Below are 15,220 nucleotides of genomic sequence, written 5' to 3'. Positions count from 1 at the left end.
CGTATCTTTGTGGATCTGGATCTTAGATATTACTGTGATGAGTGCAGTCAGGGCTTCCCATTCTTAGAATCAATCAAAGGGTGCAATTTTTTATCATGAGAGCCTAAATCCCTGTTCAAGTGATCACGTAAGAGCACAAATGCCAATTCTATATACTAAAGTATATATTTAGGTCCCAATCTTGCAATGCTTTGCACGGGTAAGACCCTGCATCCACAGAGAACCATAATGGTTTTAGCAGGGCACTTGATGGGTACTTGGGGTCTACCTGCATGCAACTCATTGCAGGATTAGGGCTTTAAGTGTTAAAATGTGGGGTTTTAACTTGCAGTTTGGGTTCTATAGTTTGGAAAATTAAGATTACAGATTCTCCCAGCAGGTTCCCATCCAAACAAGCAACAGAGCTTTGTTTTGTGAGGGAGCAGGGTCCAGTGCTGAGAGGACAGGGTTGGGCATTAGGTGAATTGGGTTGTATTGCTGGCTCTGTTCAAGCAAGTCAAGTAACTTTTCTGGGCCTTAGTTTCCCTAACTTTAGCATAGTGTGAATAAGACTTGCCTGCCAGGGACTATAAGCCTAACAGATGGTCATAAAGCACTTTCAGAGCCTTGAATAGAAGGTACTATAGAAGTATTGTTATTACAGATTTTCAGTTCTCTTAACAGTACTTTCAAGATTCCAGAGGCTCCCCAGCACTCTTGATTCTAATTTCACCCCGGGGGACTCTCCAGTTACTTCAGTATCCAGAAGCCCGGAAGAAACCTTCATGTTCATTAGGCTCACTTTCTCTCTGTATTTCCCTGAGCACAAAAATATATAGAACTTCAACTCACTGCTAAAATTCCCTTCCCTAAATATATCCTGTGTTACATATTTACTCCTTTTCCTTTGGACTCTCCAGCTGAATGGTTAAAAAAAAAAAATCCAACCCCCACCTCAAATATTTCCATCCATATTTTAACAAATGATAATACTAAAAATAATTAGTGATCAGTAGACTAATCATGAGACCTAACCCCAGATTCAAACTTAGCTTTTGAAGAATGGTTGATTAATTAAGAACAGAACAAACGTTTGAAATCTTATCGGGATGAGAATATTTACTTTAGGCAGGTCAAATGTAAAGCTCATTAACAACAGTACTGCAAGACAAAGCTCTGATCAGAGCTAACTCTGCTAGCCTTCAAAAGGCCATTTCATAAAGAAAAACTGTGGGATGTGTTTCCAGCACAGTTGCCAACTTTCATGTGGTAAATAAGCACCCCGAATTTCACAATAAACCAAAAATAAGCGAATCCCATTTCAAAACAAGGCCAAAACAAACCAATCCCTAAGAACCACAACACTCTATGTGACTAGCTCTCCCCAGGGTGCAGTCTGGGACTGTGGTGGGCCCGCTGTGCACCCCTGACTCTCTCCCCTCTTGCCCCTGCTTGCTCATTACCTCTGCTTGCCCCTCCCCCCTCCCCCGCTTGAAGGGAGCTGGTCAAAAAAAAGAAGCTACAAGCTACAACAAGCTACAAGCCAAAAACTAGCCAACAAGCAACTCAGAAGCCAATTAAGCCAAAAACAAGCCCACTTTCAGCGTTGTTTTCACGGGTTTGGCATGTCTGGTTTCCAGACACATTGTGCACTCTGCAAATGAAAGAAACGTTGTTCCAATCCAGGTTAACGAAACAATACATGGTAAATCCCCCAAAATATGCATATTGCAAGAAGGATCCAGTGATGGAAATAATCCCAGGCCCATTGGAATTTGCATTATTTTAGTGAATAAAATCACCTTCAGTGTTCGGACTTTTATTTCCATGTGAGAGGTACAGCCACACATGACTAGAATTATATTTTTCTTAAATCTTAATATAGTTGGACAACATGAGTTCAATGATTTCAAATTACGACAAGTGCCTATATTGCCACCTGCTGGGCTTTGTTGATTCTTCAACAATCAAAACCAACTGCTGCTTTTTCAAATCATGCTGTTTTTTTTTAAAATACCACTTGCACTTGTCAGCATTTGGTTTCAGGTTGGCTAGATCTACATCACTGTCAATTTACCCAGTAGAGTGCTTGCAGTATTTTAAACTTAAATCTCAGATATCATTAAACTCATTTACCTTAAAATGTGCTTTTCATTAAGATTTAAGTGAAATCATTTTTATTCCTCACTTCTGAGGAATATTAGCAGCATACATTGGTAAAAGCTCAAGATGGACACAGCAGAGAGGTCACTGAAAAATGCTGTTTTCCTATTCCCTCGCAATATTCATTACTGTAAGAGATCACATCATGATGAATATTTTGATTTTCTCTGAAGTAACTCAGGCCTTGTCTACGCTGGGATTTCTAGCCACTGGTGCAAAGTCCTAAAATAGATCATGTGCTGCACTGGTGTAAACCATGATTTGTTCCGGTGCAGCTCATCCTGTTTCCAAATGGCTTAATCTGCACTAATGCAAGCCTCAGCTGACACCAGTGCAGTACATCCTTACTAGCCGTTTGCACAAAACACAGCTACATTAGTGTGGATCCTAAAGACAGTGCATTTCAAAGTCTGTTATGTTGTGTGTCTTATTCTTCACAATACTTTAGATTTCATCATTTAGAAGGTTTGGGGAGTAGTAAGAAATGGCTGGATATTTACATGATTTTGACCTTCAAATGTCAAAGGTGTAATAATGGTGAAGTAACTCTTCTAAGGAAATATTTTGTGGAAACAGGAAACAGGTGAAATTAAATTTAAACCAGATTTAGTAAGGCTGGGGAAATTTTTCATTTACCATGCCTTTTGACAAGAAACGGCATTTTTTCAAAAATGAAAATTTGAATGAAAATTTTTTATTTTTTTCAACTTTTTCCAATTTTTAGAGAAAATGAAAAGCAGAGAGGAATTTTGGGGATTTCTGAAACGTACTATCAACAATTTTTTGGGAGGGATTGTTTTTTCCCCTTTCGTCTACCCTCGTTCTATTTTTCTTTTTACCATTTCACAAATGAAGAAGAGAGCAAAAAGAAAAAAGGAAGAGAAAAATGAAGAAAAAACAAACAAAACAACCCCAACCCCTAAAACAACCTCCCCCAAACTAAAATGTTCTCTTTCTTGTGGTGTTTGGATCTGCTCTGTGTGTGTGTGTTTCTTTGTTTGTTTTTGGCTTTGTTTTTTTGAAAAAAAATACAAAGCAGAAAAATTCAAAAACATTGATGAAAATCTTTGAAAAATGTAAAAAAAAATATAAAAAGTGTGAAATATACCTTTGGTTAATGTACTCTATAGTCTGCTTCTGCTTCAATGTCTCTTAAGTATGTGCACTGTAAGGGTTCAGGATTAGGTCAAAAGCTGTAGGAAGTATAATTTCTACATTGTGTCCAGTTTGTTTCTGGGCTATGAGGTATAAATCAAGTTTACATTGAAATCATCTAACATTGTATAATAAACATATGGACTCTTTCCATCACTTACACAAGGATTATCAGAGGGAATAGTTTGTGTATAAAAATAAAAAGACAAAAGAAAGCTACAAACATGTCTATAAAGTTTATTAACAAATAAATGATTTAGCAACTTTTTATATATATAACATAAACAATAATTTTTGCAGCTAAAATGTTTACTAGACAAAGGGTTTAAAATGAAATAATTTTGAAAAACATTTATGTATCTAGCTTTGCGCAGTGGCAGTATCGTAGCCAATGAGGTTAATCCGAGGCGCGATTATTGCTAATTGAAAACTTTTTTCCACTTGCATGAACAAAATCAATTATTGAACTGCCACATTTTCTCCTTCACAGGCTTTTGTTATGAACATTCATTCATTAAGAAAGTTGAGTAGATAGTGAAGGAGTCACACCTTGGATTGTTTTGATCACTTCCAATGTGCTTTGCCACTAACATTTGAGAGGGTTAGAGATCTTTTGCAGCTAAAATTCTCATGGCTATTAATATTATGTGTCACTCTGAAGCTAGATACAACCATTTTACACACATTATTCATTTGCAATTGAATTTTTTTCCTGTTAGGCCAAATCTTGAAGTCCTGACCCAGTTTTTAATAATTCCACAGGAAATGGAGGTTTTGCCTGAGTAAGGACTTTGAGAGTCCTTTCCTGGAGTCAAGAATTTCATTGCCTTCAATGACCATTAGGCTCCAACTCTGGATCTATATCTTTTAAAACAATGACTTTGTTTAAAGGAGGACATTCATTCTCTTAGCATGTTCTGAGCCTTGCATGAGGATCAGTAATATTTTAGCTTGTGTTCTGACTTTTTATAAGCCATGCTTACTTACGTATTTAGTTGCTATCACCACAGTCATAGCCAACTAAAGGGACTTTCTTTGTTTCTTTAAGGTGCAGAAAAACATTTTTCAGATCTTTAGAACAATTATGTGTTGGATCAGCAGAAACACAGGATTGAAGTGGGACCCGCCATAAGACAACTGAATGTGTGATAAGAATGTGTGACAAGTAGCCAAAGAACTGTAAACAATGCTAAAAAGCAAAGAAAGTTAAATTCTTTGCTTTTTTGTTTCCTGTTTCCTCTCCTGAAAGAAGGTTAAAGGAGGAATGTCATATAAATATGTAAAATGCTGGACAGATCACAGCTTAGTGCTGCTGAAAAGGAATTAAATTGTGAAATGAATTGATGGTATTAATGCAGATCCTACTGGGCAAATGTTGACATAAAAGTCACCACTGCACTTGGCACAGGTCTAGTATTCTTGCTGGCAGTCTCAGCAGAGATGCCAGTGTAGAGTGACCAGACTGCAAGTGTGAAAAATCGGGACGGGGGTAGGGGGTAACAGGAGCCTATATAAGAAAAAGACCCAAAAATCAGGACATCTGGTCACCCTAGGCCAGTGACAAAGGCTCGAGATCAAGCTATCTTCTCTGCATCAGTTTTGAGGCAGATTGCTGGGGTTGTGTGAAGAACCTGCCATGCTACTGCCTCTGCTGTACCTCATATATGGATAAACAGAGTGCTGTAGTCTCTAGCACTGCACAAACACAAACAGAGAGACACACTCACAAAACCATCACAAAAATGATCAAAAGATCCATTGTATTCCTCGCTCATGATCCTATCAGATTCTCCCAGTTTCTGGGGAATGGTCCCTTCCCCATCCATGCCTTTTTATTCTGCTTTCCCCCAAGGGGCCTACATCCTTGTGCTGGTTGAAGAGGACTAGTCCTAGAACTAGCTGGTGGTACTTTATATTTCCATCTGCCACAGGGATCGTGTTAGAGAGCTATGTGATATTGAGTGTCTGCTCCCCACCCAGAGCCCAGGTGTGTGATACCTCCACAGTGTTCCTGTCCTGTTAGGTACAAAAGCTTAGACTTTGATCTTGGGTTTCTTAGGTGTGAGAACCATGGTGCTGCCACTGCACTGCCAGGCTACCAGCCCCCTTCACATTTACATTCTCACAAACATAAACATATAAAGCAAGCTCTGCTATATTAACAGAACTTACTTCACTTTGTACTGTGAAGCTCTAATTAAACTCTAGTTTTCCATTTCAATGGCACAACAGCTTTCAAAGTCATGGCCAAAGTTTGGCAGGTCTGGCAGAGTCTTGCCAGAAAGCCCCCAAAAGCCTGCATAGCAGTCACTCTTCAGGCCGCTGTGACAGGAATTTTGAGGTAAGGCTCAGGAGTCCAAAGGCATGATCCACACAAGTATGTGTGAACACCCCATGTGCACAGCCCTTCAAACAGCTCAGCTCTGCTCTTGGGATACACAGTTTGGGGAGATGAGTAGGTGGATGTAGGGAGAGCTTTACATGAAGCTGGTGTCAGTCATTACAGGTAACATTTGCAAAATAGCACATTACTTAGGCTCATGAGCCCCATTTGCAAAAGTAAATTAGGCAATAAGGAGCCTAAATCCCATTGACAGTTGATCTTTGATTCTACCTCATATTTAGTTTTCAGTTCCAGCAAATGAATTGATTACCTTAAGGGTCCTTGGTCCCTTTTAAAACCATTTCTGCTCTTGAAATTGCTCTGGAATGAAGCTTAATGGCTCAGTTCCTCAGCTGCAGCAAAGCATTGCTTTCCACAACTGAGGATGATGTCCACAAAAGTACTTTTAAGCCATCTTTGCCAATTCCTCCAATTCTGATGCCATTTTGCACTGGGCCAGTCCCCAGAATAAAAGAGAGTAGCTTTCAGGCTGCCAACAGCCTCTAGGGGTGGATCTAGTAGCAATAGATGGCTGGTGCATGGGAACAAGCTGTCCACGCCCTCTTTCCCCTTGCTACACCCCCTCCACCAGTCCCAGGAAGAAGAGGTGAAGTAGCTGTAATGCCACCCAAGAATTCCATACAATGCAATGAAGATACTTAAGGGGCTGGATCTGTTGGGTTCATGGAGCTTTGCATTGAAGAGCAGGAACTGGTCCATTGATTTCAGGAAATATGTAACGAGAAAATAAAATTCCTCTCCTGGAGATGAAAGGTTTGCTGAAATGCTTGACTGTTGGGAAATTATTTTCAGCAAAGAATGCTGATATCTGTCCCAATTAACTTTGTGTTGGGTCTCAGGCAGGGGCAGGTGCGGGGGCATTCCCTTAACAGCTGAACAATGATGCTATTTCTTGTTTTGCTTACATGGCAAATTGTGCAGACTGATAGCTTGGGGGGGAAAAAGTAGTTGAAGTCCATATGTCATTTCAGAGTACATAAAGACATCCAGTTCCTTACATCTGATTTTTATAAATGCAACAATAAGTGCAAATACTCTAGGAATAGTCACATTTGTCACAGGATGCATACAACCAGCTTACTGGCATTAAAACTGAAGGTGAAAACTTGTCGGTGATCCAGTTTCTTTCAGCAGTTCAGGAAGTTCATATGATTGCTTAACAACATGTGTTGCATTTTGTCATACATTTCACAGTAACCTCCCTGGCCACTTAGTAAAACACTTTAGAGTAAGGTAAAAAAAAGTGCTCTCTGCTGCAATTCTATTAGCGTATATATTACTTCCTTCACATGTTTAACCCTTTCACTGGTGCTCTTTGACTCTGACTCTGTTCTGGGACACAATAGTGTTCTTTGAAATATTGGAATCAAAAAACATCTCTCGTACTCCCCCTTATAACACATATCCTCATGTCTTGTGCTAGCGCTTTGACCCTGAACCATTGAAGACAGTGGGAGTTTTGCCTTTGACTGCAATGAGCAGGATAAAGACCCTCGTACAGACCTCCTAGTGCTTACCAGTATGGTTTAGGATGGGGCAAAAGACACCCACATACCCACCCCAGGGTAGGCAGTGCTGACCAGCCTCCCCCTTTGCACCTATCAGCACTTTGTCACCTGATTATGGATGCCTCCTCCGTCATTGCAATGGATGGGGAAAGTAGGTGCCTTTGGTTTTAGGGTCTGACCTAAATCCCATTGAAGTCAATGAATGTCTTCCTCATTGACAGTGGAAGTGTACTTTGGGCCAGGTGCTTAAATACTTAGGCCAGCTTAAGTAGGCTAAATAGCTTTGTCTTAACAGCGTGATTTAAAATTATGGTTCTATGGTAGGTAACAAAAAAGTTCTGTGTTCTTTATGTTTTAATGGAGAGGGGGCTTAAGTCAGCACAGTATACCCCTGTCCTTAGGAGCCATGCAAACTGTGCAACTCCAAGGAGCCGGAACTGCTGCAGGCTGATTTATTGAGCAATCTGCCACAAAGGAAACAGGAAAACTCAGAAAGAGGGAGTGACGGAAGTGCTGGCGTGAAGGGAGATTATTGTGCCCTGCTAAACTTTATGTTCAACCTACACTTGGCTCCTCTAGCTGGTTCCTCCCCCCAACCACTAAGACTACTAAGCCATGTGACTCAGCCTGCATCTGACTCCCCTCCACAAGCTACAGGTAGGAAGCTTTATTGTTCCAGTCAGAGCTTAAAAATCGAGGACATTAAACACAAAAAATAATTTACATGGGAGTGGGGCAGGGAGGCACAGCCCAGCTACCGTAACTGAGTACTGCAGAATATTCTCCCCTCGTCATTATTTGAGACAGGGCGTTCGCTGCTATTTATAGATGATGTATTTGGGTGCCTCTCTTCTGATTGCTGGGGTATTTTGCTCTGGGTAATCCCCCCAGAATAGCACAGGCTCAGGAGGGCACAAAGGTGGCTTAAAGGCACCTTACTGGCACCCTTGAACTCTGAGCTCTGTGCTGCACCTCTCAGAGCACAGAAATGATGAGAGATGTCTTCCATTTCTATAATGATATGCTAAAAAATCACTGTATTTGGCCTACATTATAGTGGTTACTGTTGTTTTTACCTAGGAGATGATCTGAACATGTTTCCACATTACTGTGATTTTACAGAGCCCCTGAGCTATGCCTTTTATTTCTAAGCAGGATTTTATTCCTTTAATGCTTTGGCTGGAAGGTGTGTGTTGGGGGATGAGGGGGATGCGGTGTGCTTTACTTTGCTGCTTTCGGTTTACAGGACCGCTGGTGGACAATCAGTCTGTCTGGCAGGAAAGTACGCCCACAAATATCACATGGAACTAACTGGCTCTGGGCACTCTTCCAGGCAGCCTCATTTAGAGCATCGAGATCATAGAAACCTTTGGCTGGAAAATTAAAAAATAAAGTATTAGTTTTCATTCTGGACAACCATATTCAGCTCTGTATGGAAAATATTTTCAGGAAATACCTGTTCACTGAGCCTTTTAGTTTTAACCAAATCATATTGCTTTTGCAAAAAAAAAAAAAGCCCTACTTATAGTCCCAGGGGTTGAATAAAGTTAACTACAAATTCAGTCATTCTGTATTGTATTAAAGCAAGGAGAAAGCATTGTCCTATGTGTTATGGTATGAATTCTTAAGTAATTACTAAGATCTTTGCATACATGTTATTATCAGCAAGTTTCGCTTTCTTGGCCTTATTTCAAGTTCTGCTTAATGAACTTATATTATCTGACCAAGGGGATGAGGGGAAATGTATGTTGGGTATGTCCCATCTGTGCTAGTCTGAGCAAAGGGCCCAATTCTTCTCCAATTTAAATCAATAAGAGTACTGCCATTGACTTGAATAGGAGTGAGATTAGCCCAAAACTTCTTATGGACAAATCCTGCAGTTTTTACTCAGGCAAAACACCCACTGAAGTCATTGAGACTGGCTCTGCAATCCTTTCCTAAACACATCGTATTTTGTTCAACTTTTACTCACAATTATTTCAGTGGTTGTTTACCTGCATTAAGAGTACAGGATCAGGCTCTAAAGAGCTAGCTGGAGTGTATTTCAGCTACATAATTTGTGTCATAAAACCTTGTTTTCTTTCCCTAAAAGCTACAGGTAGGATTGTTTTAATAGTAAATGATTGTTTTAAACACATTTCCAAGCAGAACAACTAGGTTGTTTAACCAATGCTTTAGTCTCAGCAACTGCATCTAGATCCCATTTGAAGGGCATAAGATAAAAAAATAATCTGGCATGATTTGAAATATATGAGTTTCAACCTGACCAGAAGGTATACAGTACTATAGATGGTGGCTATAAGGAATTAAATAAATTTTGTCTTCAAACTGCAAGCACCAGTCTATTTAAAAAAGGTTCCATGCATTTTTAAAATATTCCATGGTTTCTGTCACTGGCACGATATGGATCTCTTCATTAAGGGCCCAGGCAGTTTTAATATGATTCATATCCAACAGTTCACATAACCACAATAAGCCTTAGATCTCTTAATATGCCTGTTCCTAATGTTCTTTTCGTTAGATGAGCAACCGACTGATGTTTCTTTCTTTGGCTGAGGCAAATACCCCTTTCATTTGCAGGAAATGAATGTGTATTTTCTGTACTTTGGAAAGTTTATTGAATAAAAAGAGAGAGAGAGAGAGAAAAGGAAAGGAGGTGACTTTCTCCCTACAGGCATTTGTTGCATTCAGAAAATGAAAAAACTGCAATCAGTCCAGTAGTTCTCTCCAGTCACACGTATTTTTTAAAAAAAAATTATGTAAGCTATACAAAGTTTTATGTAAATAGATCTCATTTCTGTACCTTTCTTGGTTTAGAACACTGCTTGTTCCATTCACCAAAAAGGCTATCCCCCCTCCTCCATTTATAAAACTGTGAGACGTGGTGTGTGTGTGTATAATACTTAGCATTTCCTGGATGATTGGAATCATCTTAGCAAAAAAAAAACAAAACAAAAACAAAAAGAAAAAAGGAAGATTATTTTCTTGGGGACAGGAGAGTGGGGAGCACATAGTTTTTGCTCAAATATGGTGCTATTCAACCTATCAGCAGCAGACACTTAGGACCATATTGTGAAAACTGTCAAGTGCCTCCTTGGGAACTGTGAGCACACAGCATCTCACAGTAGGCACTCAACACCCTGTAGCACTACATAGGAGTGAAGCAATGTGCAGATTCATAGATAGGCGCTTCCTGCTGTGCTGATTTCTTTAAGGGTAGATACCTTCTTTTCCTCCCACTTCCCCAAGATAGCTGGTGGCTCAGACCACTACTGTTCCACAAAACCTTGAAGTAGCCCTTTTTTACCCAGCCATGCCCTCCTCTGTCAGATCTAGTCCTCTATCTTTTTCTCTCATTTTTACTCTCCGTACGTAGTAATAAAAGTTATGATCATAAAAGAGCCAATGAAATGAAAATGCCTTCTCGGAGTATGTCTTCACTGAAGAATTAACTTGGGTAATCAGCATTCAGGTTAGCCTAGCCTGGCTGAGAGCAGCCATACTGCAAAACAATACCCGAGTTACTGTGTCCTCACTGTTGCTTCACTCACCTGTATCCATTGCTGAGACTCCTGGGAGCATAGCCCATGGTTCTTTGTGCAGAGCCACTCTACAGGGGAAAATGTGGGAAGACACTGGAGGGCTATTAGCACCTGAATGAGTTAGCCTACACCCTCACTGCAAACTTGGTGGGTCACCAGCCTGAGTGAAAGCAGAACTCTGGCTGTAACCCAAACCCCAAGCTTGCCAGCAAACCCAGGCTGAAAGCATCCCTAAACATGGGTAAGAGGGTTTTATGTGTGGACAGGAGGGAGGTTTTCAGGCAACACTCAAATATCAGCCAGAGCTAACTCTGCTGTGAAGACATACGCACCGAGTAAATGTAAGGGTCCAATCCTGCAAGGCACTGAGCACTGCCAGTTCTCATTGATCTGGGAAGGGGAAGTGAGGAAACTCAGCACCTTGCAGAATCAGGCCCAAAATTACAATCATTGAATAAGTAAGAGGAAATGAATGTTTATTTTATGTCACATACAGTATTTTCCACTGTAGTTAGGCTTCCATAGGTCACAGTGGGAAGTGTATTTGTATTAAGCTATTAGGGTTTAGAGACAGTAGAAAGACCATAGCAACTGTCTTGTTGCATAAGGTAAAGTAATATTAATGAAGAGCAACTTGCTGTACTGTAGTGTATACAGTAGCTGCTTTTAAAATGTCAACATGTGCTAGTAGTTACTACATAGTTAGCATTGGTATTTCTACTAGGGTAGGTTAAAACTCTGGTATCTCAGATGCCATTTTGTGGTTACCATTGGCAAATCTTAGTTTGTTGTTTTTAAATGGCCAACATTATAGGTGTAAAAGCTGGCTGAGGTATCAGTCCCCAAGTCGCTCTAGCCTGAAGATATTTTGTTCTAATGAATGCATATGTCAGTGTGACACTAAGACCCCATGTATTCACACCTTAGATGCTGTTGTAATATTCTTTGTACAAAATATGCCCTGTGAGGTATCATTTGAAAACTTGTATCTAACTGATCATTAATATTCATGTGTGATGTATGTACCCAGTGGGTATTAAAAGACATGGATATATGCTAGATTTATGACTAAAGAGTATTTAAACCAGGTATGTCAAGAAGAGTTGTTAAACAGGTCTATTTTAACCAAAGGAAGGTGTGTTTACCTCAATTTACATACAAGCAGTAAACAGTAAACATCAAGACAGCAGGGGGAAAAGACGTTAGGAACCAACAATTTGCATTTCAGCAAACACAAGTCAGGGAAGAGAGAGCATGGAGCTCCTTCAGCACCAGACTATGTGTTGCCTTTCTTACAGCTTGAATAAATTTTACTTTGAGGGGTAACCCTCAGAAGAATTCATTAAAAGGTTTATATGTCTATAAAGACAGGGGCTGAACCTAAGTGATAAGCAATTGCATCAACTGATGGTATACAATATTACTGTATTACAAAAGTGTATAGAGTGAGGTCTTTTCTCAAAGCCTAATGACACTCTGGTGATTAATATCATTATGAAATGCCTGTATTAACACTATATAAGGAATTATGGAGACTCATTGATACTATGTTTTAAAGTCTGTGGCCAAACAGGGAGAAACAGATTCCCTCCCAGACAGGAGAGAAGGCAACTATTTACCTGTCACCTATGTAAATTAAGCATGTTGGAATCAAAACAACATAAAACTGTGATGCAGTGTGCTCCCCATGTAACTGAAGGGAGTAACATAGGTCAGATGGGCCAATTTGGCTGCAAACTGGGGGACTTTTTGACTGAGAGGAAAGCCCTAATCAAGGAAAACTCATCTGTTCAGGACAGGTGGGGCTTCTATAAAGATCAGGGAGCTGGTAGCAGAAAGAAGGCTGCAGGGAGGAGGGCTATAGAGACCCAAAATCAACCTTAAGGACATATTAGAGAAGTATTGAAATGGTAAACAGGGCCATTCTTGTAGGCAATTATCAAAGCTATATTAAAGTAGACTAAATTATCTGAAATGTAAACCTGTATTGTTAGAGAATTAGAAGAAGATGCCAATTGTATTTGTCTGTGTTTACTTTTATCTTGTTAGATGTTAACAATGTAACCATATTAGCTTGTGGATGATAAACATCTTTTCCAATCTGTTACTATTTTCTATGGATTCAGAGATCAAAAGATTAAATTTGTGGTGTAATAATATCATTGTCTTTATGTCTCTTTGAAATTTATAGTAAAACTACCTATGAACGGCTTGAATGGTTAATAACCTTATGCTAATAAATGCAGCTATTTACTGGTCTGTGTCTAATAAATAGAGATTTACTTCAAAGCAACAATGTGCATTATCTATTCTTCATTCAAGGAATGCCCACTGTTTATCTGCTGTCAAAAGGCTATCATAGCCTGCTAGAGGACTATAAAAGAACTCTAGGGCTGATCCTTGCCATCTCAGATGTGCTTAAACTTTGTCAGGGGAAGTTCAAGCCACAAGACTGAGGTCTCCTGGAACCCTAAACTGTCCCTGCAGATTCTTATAGAAGAATTTGAACAAAGTCTATACATGGACTGCCTATTATTAAACTGATTCTGGAAGGAGTTTTTGCAAATCAGCAGCTCACCACCTTTGCTATAACCTAAGAACTTTATTCATATCTGTATGTATAATGATCTTTTAACCACGGTAACACTTTCTGTTCTTTTTAAATACATCTTACATTAGTTAATAAAAATTGGCTGTAAGAGTATATTTGGGTAAAATGTGAAATATTCATTGACCTGGTAGGTAATGTGTCCAATCTCTTGGGACTGGTAGAACTTTATATATGATTAATAAGATTTTAAGTAATCCACATCATACTTGACCTGGCTGTCTGAGTGGGAGCCAAAGGCTGGATTGCTTAATGGGAACTGTATTTTAGCTTCTTGTAACCAGTAAGGTATTACAGAAACTGTTTTGTGACTGGCTTGGTGAATCTAATAAGAATAAACCAACAGTTTGTGGGATTTGCCCCATTCTTTGCAGTTCACTCGGATTGAGCATTCTCAGTGTGGCCCCTCCAGCAACCACAGTCACACCCTCACTGCTCTGGATTGCACTCTGAACCTTGTAACAGTCGTACTTGCACATTGGTTTTGGATGAGCTGTCCTGCTTGAAAATGTGCCTTCCTACTGTGCAGAAAGTAGCCAAAAGTAATCCCAGTGAAGGGCTTAGTAATGAAGATTGCAAATGACTGGTTTTAGACTCAAAAGTGATTGACGTATAAGGGCTCATTACTGGAAAGACACAGAGCACCTTTAACTGACACTGATTTGGCAAAAGAAAAAATAGGATGCTTTAAACAAGCTAAACTCTATTGTAAGTAAATAGTTTCATATGAATGAAGACAAAATCACATGTAAAACATTTAGCTCTCTTTAAACCTATTTTTTTCCAACTTACATCCTCCCAGTTCCTTTTGTTTGGTCTGTAGCTTACCTCCTAAGGATCTGACTTCTGGCTTTTTAGGTTCAGGTCTTCGTAAATGTTTGGGTAGCATGTCATTCTCATTATGCCATTTTTTCAGACATTGTGGTTCATGGATGCCAATAGATTTAGTTCCAAACTCACGGCCACATATGTAACAAACAACAGTGGGTGGCCGTCTGATCACTGGTGGCTGCAAACAACAATTGCAGTAAAGAAGCATTATTGTTTTCAGAATTAATTTTAGACAGTAGTGATTTTAATGGAAAATGACCATTTTAAGGAACTGATCTAAAGCTCATGAAAATCAATGAGAGTCTTTCTCTTGACTTCAGTGAGCTTTGGTTCCGGCCCTAAACCCATAAAGATCCCTCCTTTATTAAATGGCCACTTGAGCAGGTGCTCCAGATTCTGGGCTAAACATTCATGGATGTCACTTCATTACTCTTCAGCTGGTTATATTTAAAGCCTTCTACTCTTATCATCACAGTCATGCCCATGGCAGTGGATCGGTATGCTAAATAAAAAAATATTGTTTAAGTATGGGCTCAAGCAGAAAAAGAGTAGTTTGACTCAGGAGAAAATAATTATTTAAAATAGGATACCTCCAGTGATAATGGGGGGGAACACAAAAGTCATCATCAAAGCAAATAGCTTTTTCTTTAAAAATGTTTCCTTAGGGGAGAAGGGTAAACTTTTATCTCAGATCTACCACACTTTCATTCTGAAGTGACTGACTGTCATTACTATTGGATAGACACAAGGAGGTTGAGATAATATCTCTTATTTGAACAGCTTCTGTTGGTGAAAGGCACAAGCTTTCATACCAAACAGAGCTACAATGCTGCAAAAAGTTGCCATTGAATGGCGGCTTAGTGGCTTACATGAGAACGAGTTAGAAGTCTCAGTCCCATGCCAACCACATCACAAAAAGACATCCACATCACAAAATTCACTGTTGCAGTTGGCACTCTTTCTAGCTCTCTCAGCAGAAAGGCTAGAGACTGAATAAGCATATCTAACCACGCCCTGGAAATTGTCCCTC

At 39.6% G+C, this 15,220-nt stretch overlaps 1 protein-coding gene and 1 pseudogene across 2 annotated transcripts in view; one reads left to right on the top strand and one right to left on the bottom strand.

The window, feature by feature from the left end:
• Positions 1-3,659: 3,659 nt before the first annotated feature.
• Positions 3,660-3,789, top strand: LOC116831045 (U4 spliceosomal RNA; annotated as a pseudogene).
• Positions 3,790-4,830: 1,041 nt separating this feature from the next.
• ZNF475 (zinc finger protein 475) overlaps positions 4,831-15,220 on the bottom strand; it is a 31,562-nt gene continuing 21,172 nt past the window's right edge. Inside the window, exons 4-6 of one of the 2 annotated variants that reach the window (XR_012656127.1) lie at positions 14,188-14,368; positions 8,286-8,582; positions 4,831-5,313 (exon numbers count right to left, since the gene is read on the bottom strand). Coding sequence is in view for 1 of the 2 variants with exons in the window: in XM_032790780.2 (XP_032646671.1) it covers positions 8,431-8,582; positions 14,188-14,368 (333 nt within the window). In the remaining variant the exon portion in view is untranslated. Of the gene's footprint in view, positions 5,314-7,672; positions 8,583-14,187; positions 14,369-15,220 lie in introns of those variants that run through there. The other variant, XM_032790780.2, reaches the window with a different exon arrangement.

This window comes from Chelonoidis abingdonii, chromosome 6, assembly GCF_003597395.2.
Source record: "Chelonoidis abingdonii isolate Lonesome George chromosome 6, CheloAbing_2.0, whole genome shotgun sequence".
Classification (NCBI taxonomy): Eukaryota; Metazoa; Chordata; order Testudines; family Testudinidae; genus Chelonoidis; species Chelonoidis abingdonii.
Note: the sequence above shows the minus strand (reverse complement) of the source record. Positions and strands in the feature narration are given on the sequence as shown.